The sequence below is a fragment of the Dysidea avara genome, chromosome 10 (assembly GCF_963678975.1).
Source record: "Dysidea avara chromosome 10, odDysAvar1.4, whole genome shotgun sequence".
NCBI classification, from domain to species: Eukaryota; Metazoa; Porifera; class Demospongiae; order Dictyoceratida; family Dysideidae; genus Dysidea; species Dysidea avara.
Genome location: NC_089281.1, coordinates 18,494,242 through 18,519,303, shown reverse-complemented (window position 1 = coordinate 18,519,303; position 25,062 = coordinate 18,494,242). Strand labels below are relative to the sequence as shown.

At 37.3% G+C, this 25,062-nt stretch overlaps 2 protein-coding genes across 3 annotated transcripts in view; one reads left to right on the top strand and one right to left on the bottom strand.

Annotated features, from left to right (window-relative positions):
- The window catches only part of LOC136236553 (UBX domain-containing protein 4-like), a 198,568-nt gene that overhangs the window by 84,816 nt on the left and 88,690 nt on the right, over nt 1-25,062 (top strand). The gene's annotated exons all lie outside the window — the stretch shown is intronic.
- Nucleotides 139-23,497, bottom strand: LOC136236541 (uncharacterized). The gene is made up of 6 exons (XM_066026731.1): nt 23,414-23,497; nt 6,272-7,946; nt 5,213-5,598; nt 1,817-1,915; nt 573-647; nt 139-518 (listed from the first exon to the last, which is right to left on the bottom strand). The coding sequence occupies exons 1-6, from the start codon at nt 23,475-23,477 to the stop codon at nt 226-228; spliced, it is 2,592 nt and encodes an 863-aa protein (XP_065882803.1). The 5' UTR covers nt 23,478-23,497; the 3' UTR covers nt 139-225.

Here is a 25,062-nt window from a genome sequence, read left to right as displayed (position 1 = left end):
TGAGCACTATTTCAAAATCACAGCCTTGATTGGCAGCTGCAGAAAATCTTCTGTTTTACATGTCAAAAATCTGTGTCCTCTATAAAACATGCTAGCAAAGTTAAGCATGTATTACACAGCTATGGAATGACCTCAATCTCAATTCAAGTTGATAGTTGTCACAAAACTCGAACAATACATACAAAATCACAAAACATAATGCAAAAAGAATTACTGTATGAACATCTATTTTTTCATTAATTGCTGTAGCTCATTTTCTATGTCACTAGCAGCAGTAGCTAACTGGTCAATCTCATGTAGAGTTTCTAGTAGTGTAGCCCAGGTCTTTGGCTTCTTACCATGGTTTGTACTGAGCCAATCTCGCAGCAGTTCTTCACAACTCTTCACACAGTCATTGGTATATTTACTCTCTATAATCCTAATTGTGTTAATATCAAAATCAAGACAGTCCGCCACATCTTTCCAGTCAGCAGCAATCTTTGGAATGACAATCTTCTTTAGTGGCCACATCTTAGGTCCTATATGTATATAATAATACAAGGACTGTGTGAAATTGAATATTGTAGTCTTACGTCCATCACGTGTAAGTGGTGAAGCTACTTGCTCAAAACTAGTAGTGTTATCTTGAGTGGACTGGGTAGGACCACCTACAGTCATAGCAAGATTTCACACTTGTTTGAGTAATACATAATTTGCAGTAATATAAATGTGAAAGGACATGTCACATATTCAAGCACGTAAACAGTACAGTGTAAAATACCACTTTAATGATTAACTTGTATCACCCAAAACAGCCTAAATAGAGTCTAAAATAAAGGTTTAGACCACTCCTACTATAAGCGTATCGTGATTATATTATGAGGATTTTCTGTGTACACTGTATATACAACGGTGTATGAGTACAGAATTAATTAGCTACTTTAAGCTTGTCAAACAGCATTGTTGTATAGTTTAGTAGGGTTCCCCCTAAAGTGACGTGTACTGCTAAAAACTAGTGTCTAAAAACAATCATGAAAATATCATACACTGCAAAAATCACCTTTTTGGAATAGTCTTACTCCACTCAGCATCAATTATAGCATTAGAAACAAGAAAACCCTTACAGGAATCTGAATATAGAATTTTTTTTAAATCACAATAACTCGAAATTTCATCTGATTGGCTGACACCAGTCTACCTGCCTGTCTACCTGCAACTCTAGAGGCCAAACAAAGCAGTGCACACCTGCAAGGAGTGTATTTCAATGCCACAAAATTATTTGAGGCACTTAACGGACTGTAGTAGCAAAGCTGTACTTTTAAAACAAATTCCACACCCCTTCAATGGTCAGAATGTGCCATGACAATGATCTAGCTTTGTACGAAAACAAGGCGTTGTGCCATGGCCATTAGCTTGATCTACTGTGTAGCTGAGTGGTGATGTCAAGATGCTCTAATACGGTAGTCACAACTACACGTGTATTTCATAACAATGCTCCAACAAAAAGTTAACAAATTAGCGCAATAAAATTATTAATTAAAAGTGAAGTAGGGGTAGCAATGTGGGGAAATCTCTACTTTGGTATTTGCTAGGTAGGGATTTTCCCATATTGCTACAATGCCAAGTAGCTATGGATTTTCCCGTATAGCTACCATCATCTCTTGTTTCACTGCTTTTTATCGCTAAAACCCTACTTTATTATTTATATTATTAATTTTTTATTGCATTACATTAATAATTTTTTATTGCATTACATTTATAATTTTTTATTGCATTAGTTTAGTACTGTGACTGCACTGTTGCTATGTGGATATAATTTCATGATCTCTTTACATACCTTTAGATCCAGTTGTACCACTAATACTGGTGGGTGGTATGAAAGAAGCTGCTGCTACATCATGTTGTTCAAGTACAGTTGATGGTGCAAACCTATTTACTACAGAAGACAAAAAATTCAAATCATTTCACAAACATGCTAAAATACTACAAGTGTATAATACCCTTAAAATTTCTAATGGGTGACTTCAGCTATCAGGCTATGTCTAAAGGTGTTAACCTCATGCACACGTCTATACAGTTTTACTCATGATGCATTAATATGAGAATAAGAAGTTCTAACCAAGTAACTTACGTATGATTAGTAGAAAATCAAGAAAACATTTGGATGTTAAATTTATTTATTTTTGGTCTGCCTGCCAGCCTGACCACAATTGCATGACTAAAACCCAGCACAAGGTCACCATTTTACATCACAATAACAAACTCATTGGTAGCGTGCGCCTTTTCTGCATGGTTCCAACTATAGTATAGTGTCCGCTTTCTGCAGTTTTCATATGGTCGTCATCCTCTTCCCACAAGGAAACCATACTGTGGCATTAACTTTCCGTATTGATATCTTTCTTAAGGAGCGCATAATTATTTAGATGCTATGAAAATATATTTGAAGCACTAAATCCATTGTAAGAGCGAGTAGATACATGTAGCTGCACCATAAAGTGATTGCATACAATGATCAGAGCATGCAGGAACATCCTTAACAGGCAATCATGCTGGAACATCCTTAAAAGGCTTTTAATGATCCAGCTGTACTTTTCCTGCAGAGGAGGGTGGACATGCACACGTGAGCGCATACATTTGTGTTAAAAGTATAACCAAGCCTACAGCGAAGTTTAAATGAGCACCATTCGAAAGTGTGCTTCACATTTAGTATATTTAGCCGGTCTGCCCCACTCTTCCCCGCTATTCCCGACACGTAAATCACCTTTGAATTTATAGAAGATCACGTGTACAGTAAGTTTGTCAGTGGAATTGATGCGTTGCACTCTATAGACACCTTATAAGCTTCTATTCAAGCCCAACAATCATTGAAGAAGGTATTATGATATACAATAAGCCTCCTATATGCTCGCTCCCGTGGAATTAAAGAAAGGAAAGCGGATGCCGCTAGCGTGTCCTCATGGATAAACAAGCAGGAAATAGGACACCTTTGTACTCATTTTCTTCCGTTTGTCACAAGAAACACAAGATAAATTAGTGTGGCTGTTGCTAAACAGGTTTTATCACTTCATTTTAGTCTTGGTATTATAAATATTCAATTAACGGTAATAATTTTCAGTAGTGCTTATATCGTGTCCACCCTCCTCTGATTTTCCTGTAGAAAACAAAAAATGGCATTCAATGAAGTGCACACCTTACTTCAAATTTTAATTAATAACTTTCAAATTTGACTTATGCAATGGGCATGGTAATTAGCTTTATCCATTGTTGAGTTACGCTTGGCTGGAAGCATTAATCAGTCAGCGTAAATTCTGTTTAAAAGAAAATTTTAAAATTCCATAGAAACTTTTTGGAAGGGTTTGTGGTTGATCTGAAGCTTGGCTGTGCCTAATCAATGCTGCCAAACTGTCATGAAGGGAAATTAAGGCTGTGACATTTTTGGTAGGAAAACCCAGTTCTTAATGATCCCTAAGACCATTTACATTAACAATTCAGGTCTTCCATAGCTACGTCTAGTTCTATGTGACTGCTTTATTAGAAAAGTTAATACATGTGACTATTCATCTCAATATATTTCAAACTGCAAAGCAAATTAGTGGTTTTGCATTGGTGGCTTTGGAATCACAACCGTTGTATACAGCAATCAAAGAAATTACTGTATAGTAGAAAATTTTACATGGGAAACATTTGCCAAAGTGAGAAAGTGTTTGAAGTCATAATCAATAAATTTATAGACTAAAATTCTAAGTGAAATTTACTAACTATGCCAATACTTTGCAGCTATATTTTTACTTATAAGTTTCATTGTATTTATAATTGTAACATGGGCATGAGTGGTCTGCCTGATATGTCCACCCTCAGCACAAGGGCCACAAGTTTGAATACTGAGGATGGACACATCAGGCATGTAACAATTCCATTGCAGGCTAATAGCTCACCCGGTGATTAACCACACATGCCAAATGGAGTATAACCACAGGATTCGTTTTACATACATACCTGAAGGATTCTATTATGGCTAAGCAGTAGATAACATTGCAGCTATATTTGTTACAATGAATGGACGAGCCCTAAAGATGTCACAAAAAAATCAAGTTGGGCAAATCGTAGAGGATTTACAAGTGTTTTAATGCTATTGTGTTGTTTAACCCATTAATGGCGGCAGAATACATAGTATAATAACTCGCTCATAGAATAAACTTTAGCCTGGTTATAACTTGTAAAACACGTTTCATAACAAGATGCACTCAGACATGTCCATAGAGGTTCTGTTTCTGAGATAACCGGATCCTTCCCAGACTAGTGCACATTTGCTATGTAATGGTGCAAAGTGTATCGTTTTTATACTAGACAAGTTCAAGTTGAAACTTTTATTTGATAACAAAGAAAGTGTTACACATTGGTAAGGTCGATAGTCGGCTGTTTTATCCCGGAAGTGGCATGGTGGACACGAGTGCAGATATGCATGCACAACAGCAAAAATGGGACAAATCATGAAGAAACCAGCACACTGTAAGTAAACCACTGTAAGTAAACTCTACAGAATAGCTCTTTGGAGTGTAATACACTTTGGTGAATAGTTAGTTGGGATTTTGTGCTGGTTTTTAGGCTTTGTTGTTTTATAAATTCATTGTGGTTACTGTTATGCAACAAAAACAACTTAGTTGACTTCCTTAGTATATACTGAGTATTTAGATATATCGTTACTAAGTAGTTCTGTGTATTGGATATGATGCGATTCAACAATTCAGCCAGTCGTCCCTGAGAAATTGGCTGGGGATGGGTTAAGACTAATTACAACATACACTATAGGCCTAAAGGGATAAACTTAATTGTAGAGTTGTTAACTTGTGTTATCTGTATTGTGGGTGTGGTCTGTATTCAAAAATGTGCTGAAACCTTTGTGTATGCACTATAAGACTAGTTATCATCTTTAACATCTCCCAATTTGTAGAATGGCAAGGATAATGAAATGCCTCCATCTGAGTGCTTCTCTCCAATTCATATGATAATAGTTGTGAGCATTAATTTATTCCCATATCAATTTCAGTTTAGGCTTTTATAATATAAACAGGTGGTACCGTTACCTCATAAGTTAGAGGGCATTATACAGATAATGCCCTGACCAGTGGGTATTATGAGATATGTACAATGGCGGCTTCCTTTGATCTGCCCATGCAAAGTGTTACATATTAGTAGTATGCACAAAATCAACATACATAAAAGAAAACTTTACCTTGACATTTTCTCAGTCCATTGTAATAATCCATATCAATTCTTTTCCCATCATGACAACGAAGTGGTTTGCTGGTATGCACTGCATCATCCCAGTCAATGTGTGGTTCAGAACACCTTGTACAGGGCATGTATGGTGTAGGAGGATGAGAAGCTTTCATGAATGTTCTAACCAACTCTAATAATTTGGTGTGAATAAATTCAATTAACTTCAACCTCTCTTGAAAGCCTACTGTACTGACTACATCTTCTGGTGTAATAGATACTTCTGGTGTAATAGATTCATCTGGTGTAATAGATACTACAATGTTCTCATGTCTGCGACACAACCCAATATAGCAGAATTGATCATCACCTAGCATAAACTTGATCAGATGTCTCCTCAAGCTAAATTACAATGCATAATGTTAATGAAACAGATTGCACAGCTTATTGAGCAAACATATTTTCATGGTGTGTGTGTGTGTGTGTGTGTGTGTGTGTGTGTGTGTGTGTGTGTGTGTGTGTGTGTGTGTGTGTGTGTGTGTGTGTGTGTGTGTGTGTGTGTGTGTGTGTGTGTGTGTGTGTGTGTGTGTGTGTGTGTGTGTGTGTGTGTGTGTGTGTGTGTGTGTGAAGGAGATTAAATTTTGCTATGTATGTAGTCAATACCATTTCTATTGTGTAGTACTAATGAGTGGAAAAGTGCATAATTTTTGAGTAATATATTTATACTAGCTGACTGGTAAAATTTGGAAATTGATAAAACTAATGGCAAAACTCTATACGACAAATTGTATGGAAGTATGTTAAGTGATATAGACTGTGTGTGCCTGTTACACTACAAGTACATAATTACTGCTAAAGTGGAAGTAAACTCAAGAATATTTTAGTGAGGAAAATACCAGACTCAAATAAAAATATGTTTAATAGTCACTATTTCAATATAATTTATGCACTTTCTATTTTAAGAAGCAGTAAATAATTGCCACAAATACTAGTACAATATAAAATATAAAATCAGAATGCACATTCTTACTCTACCTACTTAACAAAATGCTGTTACACATTGATATAAACTTACAAGCACAAATCCTCCCTTCTTTCAATATTTCTCTCAATGCAAAAAGTGAGTAGCTGATAGAATACCATCAAAGGGAGAAAATGTTCAGGAAATATGAAGTGGACTATACAGGCATACTTGTCTCCATGAGATGGAAGTGTGACTTCATTACTAGATAACTTTAAAGGCAAAATTGATGGAACAATAAATACTTTACCATCATTCACAGGTAAAGGAACCTTTTCTTCCAAGAAACGAGTATTTGTGTCAATTTGAGCTACAAGTTTAAAATGCTTTATGAGATTAATCACTTGTTCAGAAGTTAGTGAGACTCCAAAATGTTGCTGATGTTCATTGAATGTTTGTGTCATGTGCACAATGAAATCCTCAAGTAAGATACCTTGTTTCTGTAAACGATCATATTGTTTATCATGACGACTACCTGATATTTTATAAGGATGAGCTACAATCACATAAGATATTAACTTTGTGAGCCACTCTGGGGAGAGCACTACCAAATTTTGCAACAATTCAGTGTCAGGAAAATGCAAAATTGCTCCTTTATTGTGGAAATACGTCAGAGCACCTTTAAATTCTTCACTTTGTATTGCAGCAGAGAACCCACTATCAATAGCAATAGCATGAAACTCTTCTGTTGTAATAACAGGCTTTTCTTGCTTGAAAAACTTTCTTTCCATGTCAAGGTAAATGAGTGGATGCTTCTTATCAAGAATATACTGCGCTGCTTGAATCAGTTCATGCTTAAGACGGTCTAGTTCATTCTTGTTTCGTACTTTGTTACTTATGAAAAAACAAAACTTCTCTAAAGCTTCCCTAAGACCACACCCAATGCCGGCCAAGTGTTGAGCAATATCATGTTCACGGAATATCTCGACTAATTGATCGATTATTTGTTGCCTTTTCTTTTTAATTGCTTCCTCATTCCCAATCTCATCAATATGGGTAGCTATGAAAAATGCGGTAGGTATAAATTTTGACTTTGCTTGAAGTGATTTTCCATCTCTACAACAACAAATTGAATGTAAAGTTTTCAGCCAATAGCAAACAGATTCACAGCCAGTAGTTTCTGGATTGATGGATTGCTCAGTGTATGGATCCTTGCAGCTATCTCTGCACTTGCTGGGGGCATGTAAATCTTGAGAAGCATCAAATACTATGGCAATTACACTGCACTCTTTCAGGAACATGCAATGTAATCCATCATAAATGGATTGACCAGCAAAATCCCAGATAATGGTATCAATTCCATCATCACTTTCTGAGACAGCTACCTTTGCTTTTTTAACTTCAGCCTCAACTGATTCGGAAAGTTTAGGTAAATTTTCTAGAAGCTCCTGTGGGGTTTTAGTCTCATCAACAGGATCTACTTGCTTGGTGATTATTGTGTTTACAGCTGTAGCACGTAGCTTAAAATGATATGTTTTTCGCAGCTTTGATGGTATTTCGGTTTGTTTTACACGACACCAGTTAGAAGCACGTATTGTGCATACTTCTACATCTGCACCATGAGTGGCAAGGTTTTCTTTAAAATCATCGCCTAGGAGGGTTGCAACAAGACAAGTTTTACCAGAATTTTCTTGCCCAAGAAAATATATTGAAAAACTAGAAGTATTGACCATTCCCTTCGTTATTGCTACACGATACGCCAGCTCTTCTTGTATCATTTTTTGTTTTTCTATTAAAGATAGGGAAAAGTAACATAACCACAGATGCAATATACATATGGAAATGGCTAAAACTGGTCAATATCATACAGTACGGGTAGTACTGTACTGTATATTAGGGATCATGGGCTTTCTTGCTCAAAAATTTCACCCAAAAACCAGTCTCACTTTCCCTTCATGACATGCAGCTTGCCAGTATTGGTTAAAAACCATGCAAGCCCAAAATGTCTTCAAATTGACCCCAAACTCTCCCAATAAGTTTCTATGAAATTTAAATTTTGTATTTAGCTGAATTTTATGCCTGTTCATCAACCATGGTACGTACAATATACACGCATCATGGACTTAATTTTGTCCTCCTTTTGTGTTCCATTTCTTTTCACTGACAATGCAAGGTGTCGATTCACAACATGGATTTTTATCTTGCTTACCACTAGTATTCTCAACTGCAGAGTCACTCATTGTAGTGTGATGCTTTGTTTGTACACTAACTGTCAATGGGTAAATATTCGTGTATTGAAAAAAATTGTAAAATATTTAAATGCTTTGTTCTTTGTGAAGGAAGGGTCCAATGATAAAAACTTGGATATCATCTTATTTGCCCACTCAAGAAGAGTTCAAAGTTGTTTGTTTCATTGCAGCAGACTAAAGGATACATGAGTTATGGGTGTTTGTTTACATCACCTTGAAGCAATCATACACGATTGATCTTTCTTCACTGATTTTGTCTCTGTATGTAGTGAAGAAAGGTAATAGAAAGAAAAACTTATCCAGAAATGGACTCCCCTATTCACGGCAAACACAATGGTGCAAGTTGCAACTTTGTACTGCATTTTGTTTGTAAGTTACAGCCTTTTTTGAAAGCGCATGTAATATATTTTCCCAATACTTGCTGTACAAATCGATCTTTCTGTTGTGCTACTTTGTAGGGCTGCAACTGCAAAAGTTGTTGACATGCAAGGTTAAAACTTGGCCAGAGCATACATTTGACTAAGTAGACTATAAATATTCAATAATAAAGAATTTGAAAAATGCATCACTATGCCGGGTTTTTGCAGATCTGGTCACAATTTATTGTTGGGACATGCGTTCAGACACAACATTAATATTATGGCATACCTGCATGGCGCCATTGTTTCTTTTAATGTGGTATGCATGGGTTAATGGTCGTAATTATGTTATAAAAATAAACAAACTAGTAGAAGGAAAAATTACAAATAGGAAGTTTAAGTTGGATTAGCTAGGGATCAAAGAAAAAATGTATTGGTGAAACAAGGGAACAGCTAAAAACATAAACACAAGAGAGGTTGTACCAGCAGATATACTAATACACAATTAATACTTCAGTCTATATATGTGACCTAATTTTAGAAAACCGTCAATATCCGCACAATTTTCAAAATGCATTTGATTTGTTCTTTGTTTTCTACAGAGACAGAAGAATGGACTAGCTAAGTTTCGGCTTCATAAGTTGAAATACAGCACTAGACAGCCAGACAAACAAATATGTGACTGGATTTTGGAAAAACGATCCAAATCGCACATTAGAAGTTCCGAGATAAACGGTTTTAAAGAGTTGAAGCCAGCATAACTCTCCAAGGATAGCAAGCACGCGTATGAAATTTACACAAAAGATGCATCAATCTGTTACCTTTCAAGCCGCTTCCAGTACTTGTAGCTGCTTGTACAGTTTCCCGCCAAATAAGATAGAAAATCTGAGCAGTTGGACGAGCGAAGTAGTATCACGAGTGCTCACAAAGGGGTGGAGGCTGGGGGGTGGCGGGGAGGGCAAAAGTTAGACCTCAAAATGGAGGCAGACCACGATTGGAGTCCAGACACGAGATTACAGGGCTGTGCTGGCTCCTTAGTGGCTGATATGTAGCAAAATCAACAGAGAACACGTCTGGCCAACATTATAAGGCTGTCCACCAGTAAACCACTGACTCTTGCCAAGCCAGGTCCTTCACAAGGCCTGAAACCGCCATTTGAGCACTCCACACCACCCAGAAAAGACGTGTGTAAAAACCAGCCTCGTGTAGTTTGAGTAGTGCTGAGGGTCAAAACTTGTAGTACGATAGTGTAGCTATCCACTGGTGGTGTTAGTTTGATTTTGCCTGATGTGCGATTTGGATCGGTTCTGTAAAATCTGGTCACATATATTGATATGTACATAAGCTATAGAGAAAAGAATCTACAGGCACTTACATAAACCATCATAACTTATTGATACAACAGCACACGGAATTGAATTTTGGCTCCTTGTGTTCGCCATGAATTTGTACATCCACCAAGGTATAGTTTTTGCCCCAGGCATGCTTCTGTGTTTGAGAAGGAAGGCAAATTCACTGAAAAATGATCGTTGATAAATTCTTTCTTCACCGCAACATAAACAAACGTCTGTAACTTTGAAATCCTTTAGTGTATGGAGATAAAACAAAGATTTTTGTACTCCCTATGAACAGGCAAATATGATGATGCTCAGGATTTATCATTTGGAAGCTTAACTCGCCCACCAGTGAAGCAATAAAAACTTGCACAATTTTTTTTTCTGGAGCTTGCGTCTTTCACCCATAATTTTTAAATGTGTTTTATTACAAAAGTACTGTTGTGTGTATATCGATGGCTTTCCAAAATTCAGTCACATATGGTTATAGACTGAAGTGTAGGAATAATTACAGTAAATGTCCATTAGTATATCTGCATGCCAGATACAATCTCTAGTTTCACTACTTTTTAGCTATTTCCTTGTTTTACTACTTTATTTGTTAATACATTACTGAGCACTGATAGCATGTTATATATGGCATTTATGCACCTTTTCTTCCCTTTGAAGTGAGGTGATGTGATACATCATCATGAAACTTCAAACATGCCACTAGGTGTATATTTAATATATAGTTGTACCACAGCTGCAAGCAATTTGCTGATATATACAACTAATGCACGAGGGCCTGAAGGCTTGAGGGCCTGAAGGCTTGAGGGCTAAGGGTGTGCATATATCACCAAAACCCAACACAGTTGTGGTGTAAATGATATATATCACTCTACAGGCACACTCACCTAATAGGTGAAAGAACTACAGAGCACTCACCCCGTTCCTTTTATACATCAGTATGTGATGATCAAGTGTGGACTAATAGCTGTTAGAATGTTATTCAATCGTCATTATATGCTTTACACACAGCGCCAGAAAATTGCAATTGTGGGATACAATATTTTAGCTTTACAATTTTTTTACTACATTAAGTACTAATTTTGCTATTGGGACAGTAAGTAAGTTAATATATTTGTTATACAGTGGAACCTGTCTATAATGGTCACCTTGGGACCAGATATATCTGGCCTTTATATACAGGTGGCTGTTATAGAGAAAACCTGTATAAGGTGGTCAGCAGCAGTTTAGTTGCTATGGCAGTTATAAACGAGTGATTATTATTAAGAGGCTCGCGCCAACTGCAATGCAGTAATATTTTAGTACAGAAAGGACAAGGTGAGCTTGTTATGAATGTTGGTTATAGCTATTGAATACGTTTAAGCAATGAAGCCTGATAGATTATATAGTATTCATTGAAAGGCAGGAAGTGTGATAATTGTGCATTAATTGAAATGGTGCCGTGGTGCCAGACAGTTGGCTTAACAAGCCACCATAAAAGGTAGCGACCGCTATATGAAGGAGAAAGTTATGTATACAGTGATTCATAGGCGAATTCTTGGTTGGCCGTTATAGCGTTAGACAGGTGACCGCTTAATTCAGACAACAATGCATACATTTGTATGGGAAAATATTTGGGACCTCATGTCCATGGCCGTTATGCAAAGGTGACCGCTTAATCCAGGTGACCGTAACACAGGTTCCACTGTATTAAGTTAAGTAGTTGAGACTATAAGTTACACACCTATTTGTCCTTTTTGTGCATGGTCTGCTTAATGGCTGACATGTGGTAGGTAGAATTACATATCCACGCGACAATTATTTTACTGATCATTCATCATTTAGTAACTGTCAATTAATCAAACCATAGCAACTACACTAACCTATAGCCGAGCCTGTAAACCCAAACTCATAACTAAATGTTCCGTGTCACTCAATATAACGAGTCAAAGCGTATCGTATCTTTGAGCTGGTTGGGCATCAAAGGCATGAGCAAACTGCATTTCCATGATATTGCATGTGCGTAATAATATATTTAATAGTTATACCATGGCTACGAGGATTTTCCTGATATATATTCCCAAGCCCGAGGGCCGCAGGCCTGAGGGTGCGGGAATATATATACGGCAAATCCCAAGTAGCCATGGTATAAGTAATATATACCACTCTGGTATGCTCACCTAATAGGTGAAGGAAGACAATAGTGTTGGACGATATATCGATATTATATCGTATTGTTTGATTTTTTGCTGATATCGAAAAGTATCGATATATTTTTCAGAATTCGATATTACGATACGATACATCACGTGATTTTAAAATGTGTATTTTGGCTTTTTTACTGGTCAATTGTAGCTTTCCATTACCTTCAGCAATTTTCAAATCACTATTAATACTCTTGTGCATGTGGGCAGGAAAGACCCATTGTGCATAGCCATAGTTACCTACTATCAAATTATGTATGAAAACCTAGCAATTTACATGAGTAAATTAATGATACAATATCATATCGAAAAGTATCAATATTGGTCAATTTTAGTCAATATCGTATCGTTCTGAAAATCCTAGTATCGCCCATCACTAGAAGACAAACCTACATTCCCACATTACTTTTATAAAGAGGTTTGCAAACATCGATTGTGGGTTTAAATTGTGGGCACAAAAATGAAATGATTGTGGGTTTCACTGGTTGTAGTGATACCATTTTAAACCAAATAACCACATTGTGGATGAATAAAGCAACCTAAGGTGCTAAAATAAACACTTAGACATATAGGTTGTGAACGTTTGAGGCATCTTTTCATGCAGTTGAAATGTACTCTGTAGAAAAACAATCCCCACATTACAAAAATGATTATTTAGTGATGCTTAGTAACTGAACTATGCAATGCTGACTCACTCAATTCTTTTTGCTTCACAACAATGCCCCTAACTAAACCAACATGTTTAACTCAAACCCACAATACAAAACTTTAAGCAGTTCTAATTCAAACCCACAATGCAAAATTTTAAATATCTCTATAAAGGGAACTAATGCTTTGTAGCTGCAGGCAGTTGTGGTCAGGGCTATATCATGATATTGCCCTAACCACAGGGCGATATCTAGATATCGTCCTGTGGTCAGGGAAATGTGTGATATATAACCCTGTGGTTTCCTTTGATCTGAGGTGTCAAAGTGGTATATATCAAGATATTGCCCAGGCAAAATGTGAGTTAAACCCTGAGCGGCACCTTTAAACATCTACGCTAAAGTGGTATATTATAACATGCTTATGAGGGACAGTGTATATATTTAGTCATATCCTTAGTAATTGTGTTATAACTGGTACATTCTACACTCCAGTAGATGAAACAATTACAGATAGCAATATATAGTGAAATAGTACCTGTTGGAGATCGAAATCAGTAGAAATCCTTGATGGATTAGACGTTTCAGAGTCTTTAGCAGTGCCATGCCTATCTACTCATGACTACTAAGTTATCCATGAAGGAGATAAGAGTTCATCAAATTTTTTTTTCACAAAACTCAGGTGAATAATTGTTGGTTGATTTAGGTTGTTATTAGAGACTTGTTTACCATTTAGATAAGGATTTCATGGAATGTGTGAAGTTACATTATATATGGTAAGTGTAACCACAAACCATGGTATTTCAGTTATATATCACAGCATGGTGCTTTTGATCACCATAGGTGTAGTATGTTTAGGCATATAGCTCTCAAACCACAGGTGAGTATGTATACACTTACCTACTCGCAGGTAGGCATATGTATACAGTGTATATAATACTCACCTGTGGTTTGGGGGTTACATGCCTAGATATACCACACCTGTGGCTGAGAACAAAAGCGCTGCGCTGTGGTATATAACTGATATACCACGGAAAACGGTGGTATGTAAGTGATATACCATTCTTTGTGGTTATGCTTACCACATATGGTGTAACTTCGCACATTCTGCGAAATCCTTATCTAAGCGGTAAACAAGTCTCTAATAACAAGTGTCTAAATCAACCAAAAAGTATTCACCTGAGCAAGGAGAAGGATTTCCAATGGACTCTTGTCTCCTTTACTAACTCTTGTCTCCTTCACTAATCGTGAGTAGAAGGGCATGGCACCGCTAAAGAGTCTAAAACATCTGATCTATCAGGGATTTCAAATCTAACAAACACCTAAATCAACCAAGAATCATTCACCTGAGCAAGGAGGATTTACGATGAACTCTTGTCTCCTTCACTATTCATGAGTAGATGGGCGTGGCACCGCTAAAGAGTCTAGAATGTCTGATTCATCAAGGATTTCAAGTCTTTAATAAACAAGCACCTAGAATCATTAACCTACCTAAGCATTGTGGATTTTTGATGAACTCGTCTCCTTCACTAACCTTGTCTCCTTCATAAATTGTGAGATGGGTGTGGCACTGCTAAAGAGTCCAAAACGTCAAGAATTTCTACTGATTTCAATCTTCAACAGGTGTTGTTTGTACTAGTAATAGCATAGGCAGCAGTGAAATTTGGGATAAATACCACGAGTGTTGTATTGAAATTTACCATTTCCAATACAACAAGAGTGGTATTTATCCCAAATTTCACTGCTACCCATGTTATTCCCAGTTAATACCATACTCGCTGCATATAGGCATGTTGTGCATTAGTGTTGCTATGTACACAATTTGTCACTATGTACTAAACACATGCCAACACTAATTGGCACTACATTGTTAACATAAACCCCAGCCAATGGAATTGCAATTACAACTTTTTCACTGCTGTCAGTGAAATACGGGATAAATTTCACTGCTACTATTGAGACTTTTGTATGGGCAGTGAAACAGGTATGGTATTACATTATAAATTGTTATCTATAATCGTTTCATCTACTGGAGTGTAGAATATAACAGTTTGTATATATTTTTGTCATATCCCTCATAATCATGTTATAACTACAAAATATACATCTGGTGGCGTGTTTAAAGTTTCACGTGATCATGGTGCATATATCTATATATACAAAGCTGAAAAGCCGTCTGTCTGTCTGCCTGTCTGTCTGCCTGTCTGTCTGTCTGCATTCCATTTGAGTTCACACATTCTTCTCGCCAGTTGCCGCACGTGTCGAAGCAGTTTTGGCACCAAACAAAGCGCTCATCATCCAGGAATAACCTAGCGTTTAAATGAAGGCTCTAGCTGCCGTCGTTCGTCGTTTACAGCGCATTTAGTGCAAGAGTGTAGAGCAAAAATTTGCCTGAATTCTTTCTGTAAACCGCATGCAAACCACAAGTAAACACCTATTGCCATTCAACTTAAGCATGCCCTTATAAACAACATTTAACAACACCATTACCACAAGCAAAATTTGTGCAAACGGTAGAGCATGAAGCTTGAAACTGGGAGGTTGTGAGTTCAGTTCCCAGTTGTATCATTTTTTTTTCCTTTCCCAACCCTTTTGGTTACAACTTTTTTTTTCTTCAATCTTTTTTGCTACAACACTTTTTTTCGTTTTGGCAGCCTTTTTGGTAACAGATTTTCTGTTATGTTCTTTTCATGCTACTTTTCTCTCACTCTACAGTGAAACCTATGTAGTAAGGACACCTTGGGACTGACCAAATGTGTCCTGATTATCAAGGTTTCCTGATTTTCCAGGTCAGTTTACATGTTAAGGGATACTTTAGGACCATTACCAAGTGTCCAGATTATGCAGGTGTCCTCCACTGCATTGGTTGATAATAGTTAGTAGTAGCTGTACAGGTGATTACAATAGGTAATAACAGTCAGTAGTAGCTAGCTTGTTCAAAATATCATACAGTATAGTAGTGCTGTAAATGTAGGGAGGTTATAGAGGTGATGACAATAGGTATAGGTTGTAGTGTAGTAAAGGGAACATTAGGGAGTGTAGTATTGTTACAATATGGCAACTTCTGCATTGTAGGGCAGGTACCAATAAAGTAATGTCTTTTTTGTTGTCGAGACATTATTAAATGATGCTCCATGTGTAGCCTACATAATACGACAGGTACTACTAGAACCATCCACATTGTTCACACCTGAGTGTTGTATTACTACAGTAGTTTAGCTACTGCAGTTCTGGAGTAATTTTGGTGTACTTTGCAAGATGGTGGTATTAAAAATGATATCACCATTCATGTTGCAGGGCATGAATGGCACTGATGTTTAATGCTTGGTTGTTATTATGGTGTGATCCACAGGTCATCTGGCAAAGTGAGTATTGTTGTAGCAAATCAATACACACTTTTATAGGCTTTTTTTCACTTTTGGGAATTTTGGATGTACCTTTTTGTTCTACCAGTCTGTTCCATACAATTTTTGTATCCATATATTCTTATGCTCACAGTTTTTCAGCACTGGCACACAGACTCATCGTATAGGGACTCTTATAGCACTTTTGTAGTAGGGCAGGTGAATTGCCAACATAGTGTGTTTGTCCTGTCTCTAGGTAAAAGCTTCTTTCACACTTAATATGACATTATACTGCTGTGGAAAAGAAACAACGTAATTGCATGATTGCATGGGCAGGTATACTACGGTGCATCTGAAAAGTGATATTACTACTGGCATCATGCAGATACCATAGTTTACACTGAGGAACTGTGTGTGCAATTGCTTGACCTCGCACAACTATTTCACTAATCCTGTTTACATTCTTTCACCTTAGATCTAGATCTGCTTAAAGGATCATACATTACTTTAATGATAGGACAATAATGATAATGTTTAAACACCTGCATTTGGTTTGTATGGCAACATGTGTCACTACAACATTAGTGCATAGCATACTGAAAATGTGCTATGTGTACACCTCCTGTCATGTAGGTATTGCCTTAGCTTGCATGTAGTTTAGTAACACTGCATGTTCATTATTTCACTATACATACGTAGTTAAAAGAAGGCATAAGGATCATGCACTAACATGCATGCTATACACACACTATAACATTTATGCTTGGCCCAGTTCCCAATGTATTATTAATTGTCCTGCATGTAAAGCAGGTACCAGTGCTTTTGTTTGTTCTTTACAACATGTTAAAGGCACTGGTAGGGATATAATTGAGCTACATTCCTGTCGAAACCACAGACAAAATAAACTTCATATTTCAAAAGTTAAAAAAATGCATGCTACATAGCTACATGGCGTTTAATGCTTCGTGTCTGCTTGTGGCACTAAAATGTTTAGTCCTGCACGTAGGGAAGGTACCAATGCTAGTATATATATACATATACCACATTGACACCTCAGATCAAAGGAAACCACAGGGTTATATATCGCACATTTCCCTGATCACAGGACGATATCTAGATATCGCCCTGTGGTCAGGACAATATCATGATATAGCCCTGGCCACAACTGCCTGCAGCTACAAAGCATTAGTTCCCTTTGATTATTTATATAGAGATTAGAGATGCTTAAAATTTTGCATTGTGGGTTTGAATTAGAGCTGCTTAAAGTTTTGTATTGTGGGTTTGAGTTAAACATGTTGGTTTAGTTAGGGGCATTGTTGTGAAGCAAAAAGAATTGAGTTAGTCAGCATTGCATAGTTCAGTTACTAAGCATCACTAAATAATCATTTTTGTAATGTGGGGATTGTTTTTCTACAGAGTACATTTCAACTACATGAAAAGATGCCTCAAACATTCACAACCTATATGTCTAAGTGTTTATTTTAGCACCTTAGGTTGCTTTATTCATCCACAATGTGGTTATTTGGTTTAAAATGGTATCACTACAACCAGTGAAACCCACAATCATTTCATTTTTGTGCCCACAATTTAAACCCACAATCGATGTTTGCAAACCTCTTTATAAAAGTAATGTGGGAATGTAGGCTTGTCTTCCTTCACCTACTAGGTGAGCATACCAGAGTGGTATATATATTACTTATACCATGGCCACGAGGGATTTGCCTGATATATATGCCCAAGCCTGAGGGCGCAGGCATATATACCTCGTGGCCATGGTATAACTATTAAAATATCACACAGTGGCGTAGCCAAAAAAAATTTTTTACCGAGGCAAAGTTTATACATTGATGTAATTGAGAGAGTCTGCTTGTGACTCAACTAATTCACACAAACACTTTCAAGCATGGGTGGTACAGCATTTGCAGGTTGATTCTCTGGTGGGATGGAAGAAACTGTTTCAGAAGACTCTGAGCATTTTTTTACATGTCATGCTCCAGCTTAGTTAATGCAACAGTAACCATGCTTCAATTATTAGACTAGTTTAACTGTACTCAACCCAAAAAAACCTGACTTACTCCAGAGATATTTTGAGTGGTCAGGCCATCCATGGACTGCAATGGAGGTCATAGTCATGCACACTATACTTTTTATTGATCTGATATGATCAGAGCCGGCCTTAACCTTAGGCAGGGTAGGCAGCCTGCCTAGGGCTTCAGGCCTGAGGGGGCCTCCGAGCTCCAAAAAAGGGGCCTCAGGCTTCAGATTGCATGTACATCACATGTTAAAATGCTATTCATACAGCCACACTTCGAATTCTTCTATGCAGCCATATAGCTACCAGAGACCAGTTCTAGGTATTCCCAGACTATGAATATCCACGTCACTTATAATAACAAGCACTTACATCATCACAATAACAAAACCATACTGCAACTCGTGCAGCAAATTTCTAATCACATGATCATAAGTATTTGAAAAATAATAAATGGAGGACAGTGCAGTGACCAGTTTAGACGATCCAGAGAGTCCTGGGACGTGACTTCTTGATGTCTATTTGTACCGTGACCAACTGCACGTGAGTTATAGATTACTTTGAAACAAATTAGCTATGACTTGTTGTAGATTGTTGTCTGCCATTTCTGCCCGTTTGCCGCTTTCTTGACTAGGACTATCCTTTGGCACATCCTTCCCGTCGCGCACACTGATTTGGTACAACTGAATGCTCTTGTAGTATCTACATTGATGGAAGATTGCAGTAAAGCATCGTTCATGATGAAGGTGATCAAACGACTGACTCTCAAGGTAGTGCTGATTCTTCGAACATAAAGGTCTCAAGATCAGCAGAAAAGCTAGAACGAGACTGCCATACGTACGGTGCTAGGAAAGGCTGTAATAGAGCTGGGAAGATACATGTATAGTTTACATAAACACTGCTAGAATAGCATTAAGCTGCAAAAACAGCAGCCATACATACGTATAGCTAGGCATAGCTCCGTGCAGTCCATGCTATTTGCATAACAACCATATAAATGTATATTGAAGGCCCTGTAAATGGGCAGTACTTTGCTTTTAGGGGGGGCCTCCCTGTTTAGCTTTGCCTAGGGCCTCCAGAATGCTAAGGCCGGCCCTGGATATGATATTTAAGTCAGAGATATCCTTTTCATGAAATACTCAACTGCATGTGCTAAGTATGTCAAGCTAGGGAGTCTGGGGGCATGCTCCCTCAAGGAAATTTTTGAAAATATATGCTTTGAAATGGCATGTGGAGGCTATTTTCATGATACACATGACCAATGGGCTCAATGCAATGGCATGTAGTTGATTCATTGGAACACTTTCGAAAAGTAATTTAAAGACAATTAACAATGTAAATGATTTAGACCAAGCAGTAATAAGAACAGTGGCTATAATTTACACTGAATGCTCTATTAGAGTATCATGGAGTATATTACGATGACTGCTCTATTAGAGTATCTCGATCTTTTTACGCATAGAAAATTCAAGTAGCTGAACAGTGGTGCAGGACTGTGTCACCATGGGCTCCGGCCTGCTTAGTACTATAGCCATAGATTCTATTATGTGTGGTACAGTAATGCTGCATAGTAACGTTTGAGTAGAATATTCGGGGTGCCAAAATTCAGGCCTGCTCAGCCTAAATTGTTGAGCATTTTTTTACCGAGGCAGCTGCCTCAGTTGCCTCAATGGTAGCTACGCCACTGTCATACCATTCTTCAACATAACATATTAATAGCCCACATGCACACAACCTACGTAACTTAATAACACCACTTATACTTAATTCCTTTGATAGGGATGGGCAATATTTCAATAATATCAAGAAATTCAATATTTTACTGATATTGATGTGAAAAACAATATCAAGATACACTGCAACAAGCATAATGTGTTATAGTTGTTGTTACCTTGGTAAGTATGATGCAACATCTTGTGCAAAAAAAATCATGGGTACAGCTCAGGCATACAATACTATTGACAACCAGCTACTATGCAATAGATCAGGATTCTTGGAATTTGAAAACAAATTGGACAGGCAAGTCAGTTGATATGGACTAGTTATGAGTTATTCAAGAGACATATGTGACCATCTCAGCGAAAATCCGTCTAGATTGCACACCTTCCAAATTTCCTTTTATTGTCTTAGCATTATCCAAGGAATGATTCATCAAAATTTCAGTCGATTATGGTGAGTAGTTTTGAAATTACGGCACTAGAAAGTAGGAAAGCAAGGAAATTGATTTGTACAGTGATTATACTAAAAATAAACTGCAAATGCTTACATTAGCAGCCATAACTTTCGTTTGGGTTAGTCTACAAAGTTGGTATTTGGCTTAAAGTGCTCACCATGGATTGGCAGATCAGCCAAGGTATAGTTTTAGCCCTGCAGTCACTCGCACATAAGCATATGAAGGCGGTTTTATTGAAGAAATGGTGACAATTTTGTTTACACATCGTAAACAAGCACACATGACACGCAAATCATTGGGGCTACAAAAATGGAACAAAGATTTTCAAACTCCCCATGAGTAGGCGGATAAGATGGTATATAGGTTAAATTGAGTTAACACTTCCTTTCCTGAGTAATGGCTTGATTAAAACTTGCATAAAACTTTCTTTGTAACACGCATAATTTCACCAATTTTTTTTTCTCAATACCAGGAGCTTATGAGCTACCGAGTGGTGAAGGAGCATGAAACTTACGCTGCCTGCTGGGTGCCATCGAAATCCAAATTCATCAGCGATAGTTTCCATATAAGGAAAGCAAAATCTCATTAGTCGATGCCGTATACTAATTGTGATCGACACTTGTAGCAATTTATTCAAAACACGTGACATAATTTGGATTGTGATGGAATCGAGTTTCATGCTCCTTCGGCGGCTCATAAGCTCCTGTCAATACGCATGCTTGTGTGAACCAGAACGGGTTTTCGCTGGACGGTCACATATTGCAATATTAGTAGTTATCAAGGCAATGTGCCAAAAATTACTGATATTTGTTTTTGAAGATATTGCCCACCCCTATCCTCTCAAGAGTCAGCCTTCTCAAAATAGTAGTGACAATCTAGGAGTGGGCAATATAAGCAATAAATATCGATACCAATACCAGAATTCCTGGTATCGAGAACTTTATGAAGAATCAGAAATTTCAATACCTGGTGATCATGTGATTCTTTGTTAACATTGTTTGTGCTAATGGCCACATGTTACAGATGCAAACACTAAAATGAAATGTTTCAGCTATTACTTACTATAATGCCTTCTGCCCTCAGGCAGTCGGGCATACATATGAGGTAAAGCCCTCATGCCCATGTTACAACTATTACACTATTACATATACAGGCACACTCACCTGATACATAGGTGAAAGAACTACAGAGCACTCATTTATACATCAGTATTTTGTGATCGATAGTAGTTATAATAGCTTGAGCAGTTACATTATTCATACGTCATGAAGCCTGTAGCATTAGCCATTATCGAGTTACACGTGTCTGAAGGTATCAGTCAGTCAGCCACTCGGTCAGTAAAAAATTCCATAATTTAAAAAAAAAAAATTCCATAGCAACTTGCTGAAAGTGTTTCGGGTCAATCTGTAAGTTTGTTTGGGCTTAGTTTTACCTCACCAATACTGTTTCATTACTGTCAGGTGAAATTGAGGCTGGTTTTATTTCGTGGGCAATGCCTATTCCTTTGTGGTCCCTACTATGATACAGTATGATAGTTATTGTATAGTAGGGACCACAAAGGAGTAGGCGTGGCCCACGGAATACTATCACCCAAAAACAGCCTCAATTTTCCCTGACGACGATGAAGCAGTATTGGTTAGGTAAAACTAAGCCCAAACAAACTTTCAGATCAACCTGAAACACTTTTAACAAGTTGCTACGGAATTTTAAACTAATTTATTTAACAGAATTTTCAACTGACTGATTGACTGACTGCCTGATGCCTTCAGACAAACGTAACTCAATAATGGCTAAGGCTACGGGCTTGATTTTTTTACTGTTCAACGTCACTTTGGCCCGACTGGTGCCTTTCAGCATACCGCAGTACGTACAACACATTCTTCATGGACTCACCAGTGTCCTCCTTTGTATCCCATTCATCTTTGCTGACAGTGAAAAGTGTCAATTTGGTGGTAGCACGTGATGGCTTCTCTTCGTAACGGAAATTGCCCGACTTTTTGTAGTGGCTATTTTGATTGCAGAGGTGCTTTTCGAACAGTTCTTGATTTGTACTGCTGTGTAACGAACAGGTTGACATAGCAGACAATGAAGTGTAATGGATACTTCACTCTTCAGATGACAATTAATATAACTAGGGTGCGCACCATTTCTTTCTTTTAGTATATGCGTGGATTGCAGAGGTGCTTATCGAACAGTTCTTGATCTGAAATGCTGTGTAAAGGGTTGAACATAGCTGACAACGAAGCGTAATGGATACTTCACTTTAGATACGATAATTGATATAGCTGGGTTGCACGGTGCCATTTCAGATGTGGTATGTGTGGGTTCACCAGTCATAATGATTATTTACAAAAAAAAAGTTAACAAACAAATACACAAAAAATTTGGAATTTTCAACTAGAGTAGGGACCATAGCACATCAATAAAAGTACTGAAACAAGTTGGAGTAGGCACGATATCAAATCACAGTAAAACAATAAGAAGTGTTATATCCCTACTGTGCATTTCTGTTATGGTATCTTGAGCACAGTAGAGATATAACACCTCTTTTTGTTTTACTGTGATTTAATATCATGCCTACTCTAACTTGTTTCAGTGCTTTTTATTGATGTGTTATGGTCCCTACTCTAGTTGAAAATTCCAAATTTTTCTGTGTACTTGTACAGTACTATCATACTGTATGATGTTACAGAAAGTACACAAACAAGTAAAAAAAAATTAGGAATTTTAATTTTGATTAGGGATCATAGAAGAAAAAGTAGGGAAACAAGGGAGGTCGCCTACACCTGCAGATATACTAGACATTTAATCCTTAATTCAATCGCAGGTATAGAACTTAAAATTTCAATTTTTTTTAACTTGTATATTTTACACACAATAGTAAGTAGTTATGCAAATAATACACAACAACAAGTGTATATATATGTACCTGTGCTAGGTGATGGTATCATTTGTCGATTTGAGGTGTCCTGGCCAATCACCTGATCTATCATTGAACCGATTCTCCTTCTTGTCTTCTACATATATGCAATAACGCAACTGGTATACTGAAATATTACAATGTCCATCTCTTTACCATACCACATTTAAGAAGTGAATTTAAGAAGTATACATACAAATGCAGTGTAGTACTGTTTAGTAGTAGGGTGTCCCATATAATTAATGCAGCTTGGTGTTTACCAAAATGATGCCATTAACCATCATACAGCAAGTAAATCCTATAGCCTTAGTACATCTAACATCACATCTAACAATAAGAACAAGAAAACACTTATAGAAGGCTGAATATTAAAATTGCTGAATTTTGGTTTGTCTTCTTGCATATGCCTACCTACCAGGCTGACCACATTCACAAGGCTGGAGGTCAAACAAAACAGCACAGTCACCATTTCAGGCCACAAAACTCATGTGTGTCATGTGCCTTTCTGTAGAGGTGTTATGGTATGTTCTAGGGTATGGCCCTATTATTTTATTAGCCAAGCTTAGCTGCTACCGATACTACCTGGGATACTACATTTCATTAAGCACCTCAAACAGTTTCATGATGTCTAATTACGCTCCTTCAAGGAATGCATTGGTATGGTTTCCTAGCATGAAGAAGACAACTATTTAATTGAAGATAAAGGGAATAGCAAAGCACAGAAGGCAAACATTCGTAGTAACCACAAAAGGTACATCCCACCTTGAGTTTGTTGTTGAGTAAAATGGTGGCCGTGTACTGCTTCATTTGGCTTCTAGCCAACTGTGGTCAGGCAAGCAGTGAGGCAGGCAGACTAAATTACAGGTTTTTAAAATCCTATATCCTGACACCTGTAAGAGTTTTCTTGTTTTCGAATGCTGTACTTGATGTTGAAAGGGGTAACACTATTCCATAAAATGGTTTTCATCGCATATGATATTTTTATGATGCTTTTTAGACACAGCTACTTCAGTGGCGGTTGTCACCTAAGGAGGGTACCCTACTAAACAGTACTACCAATTATTCTGGCATGATACATGTGAAGTTCATATATCATACTTCAGTATCTACAATAGAGCAAAGCAAAGAAAATCAAACAAGTATCAGCTGTGTAATACCCTTGTAATTTGACCCTGACATATATCTACATTTGTAGATCTGCTGTAGGATTATCAAATAGTAGTTAGTTATTCTCAATGTGCTGCTAGCATTTGTACATGTTTGTAGCGGAGACGTAAAATAAAAGACTTTAAACGGACTATATAATACAGGGTTGTGCCCAGGAATTCCAGAGTGATGACCTAAAGTTAACATGAACTGATATGTTGAGTGTTTTATTGTTTTAAGTATGTTACATGTACATCAGTGATATAAGTAAGAATTGTACTGGTGAGGTACTTGTCGGACTTTGGAGGTACTAGTCTCTTTGAACCACTACCGACCAGTGTGAGCAGAACCCTGATAATAGTGTTAGTGTGTGATCTAATCAACAACAGATAGTACACCTTGTTTCCAGTAATTCATAGGACAGCATGTACTAGCTACTGTAATATGTGGTATCCCACTACTGCAAAACTTACAACTATGCTTGAAAGAGTGCACTCTAAATTTGTGAAAAG

Excerpts from the sequence above, each read along its gene's own strand:
- LOC136236541 (XM_066026731.1), bottom strand. The coding sequence starts at position 23,477 with ATGATAGATCAGGTGATTGGCCAGGACACCTCAAATCGACAAATGATA. Across the intron at positions 5,599-6,271 it reads AGAAGGGAGGATTTGTGCTT|CTTGAGGAGACATCTGATCA; the intron begins GTAAGTTTATAT and ends ATTGTAATTTAG. Across the intron at positions 648-1,816 it reads TGGTACAACTGGATCTAAAG|GTGGTCCTACCCAGTCCACT; the intron begins GTATGTAAAGAG and ends CTATGACTGTAG.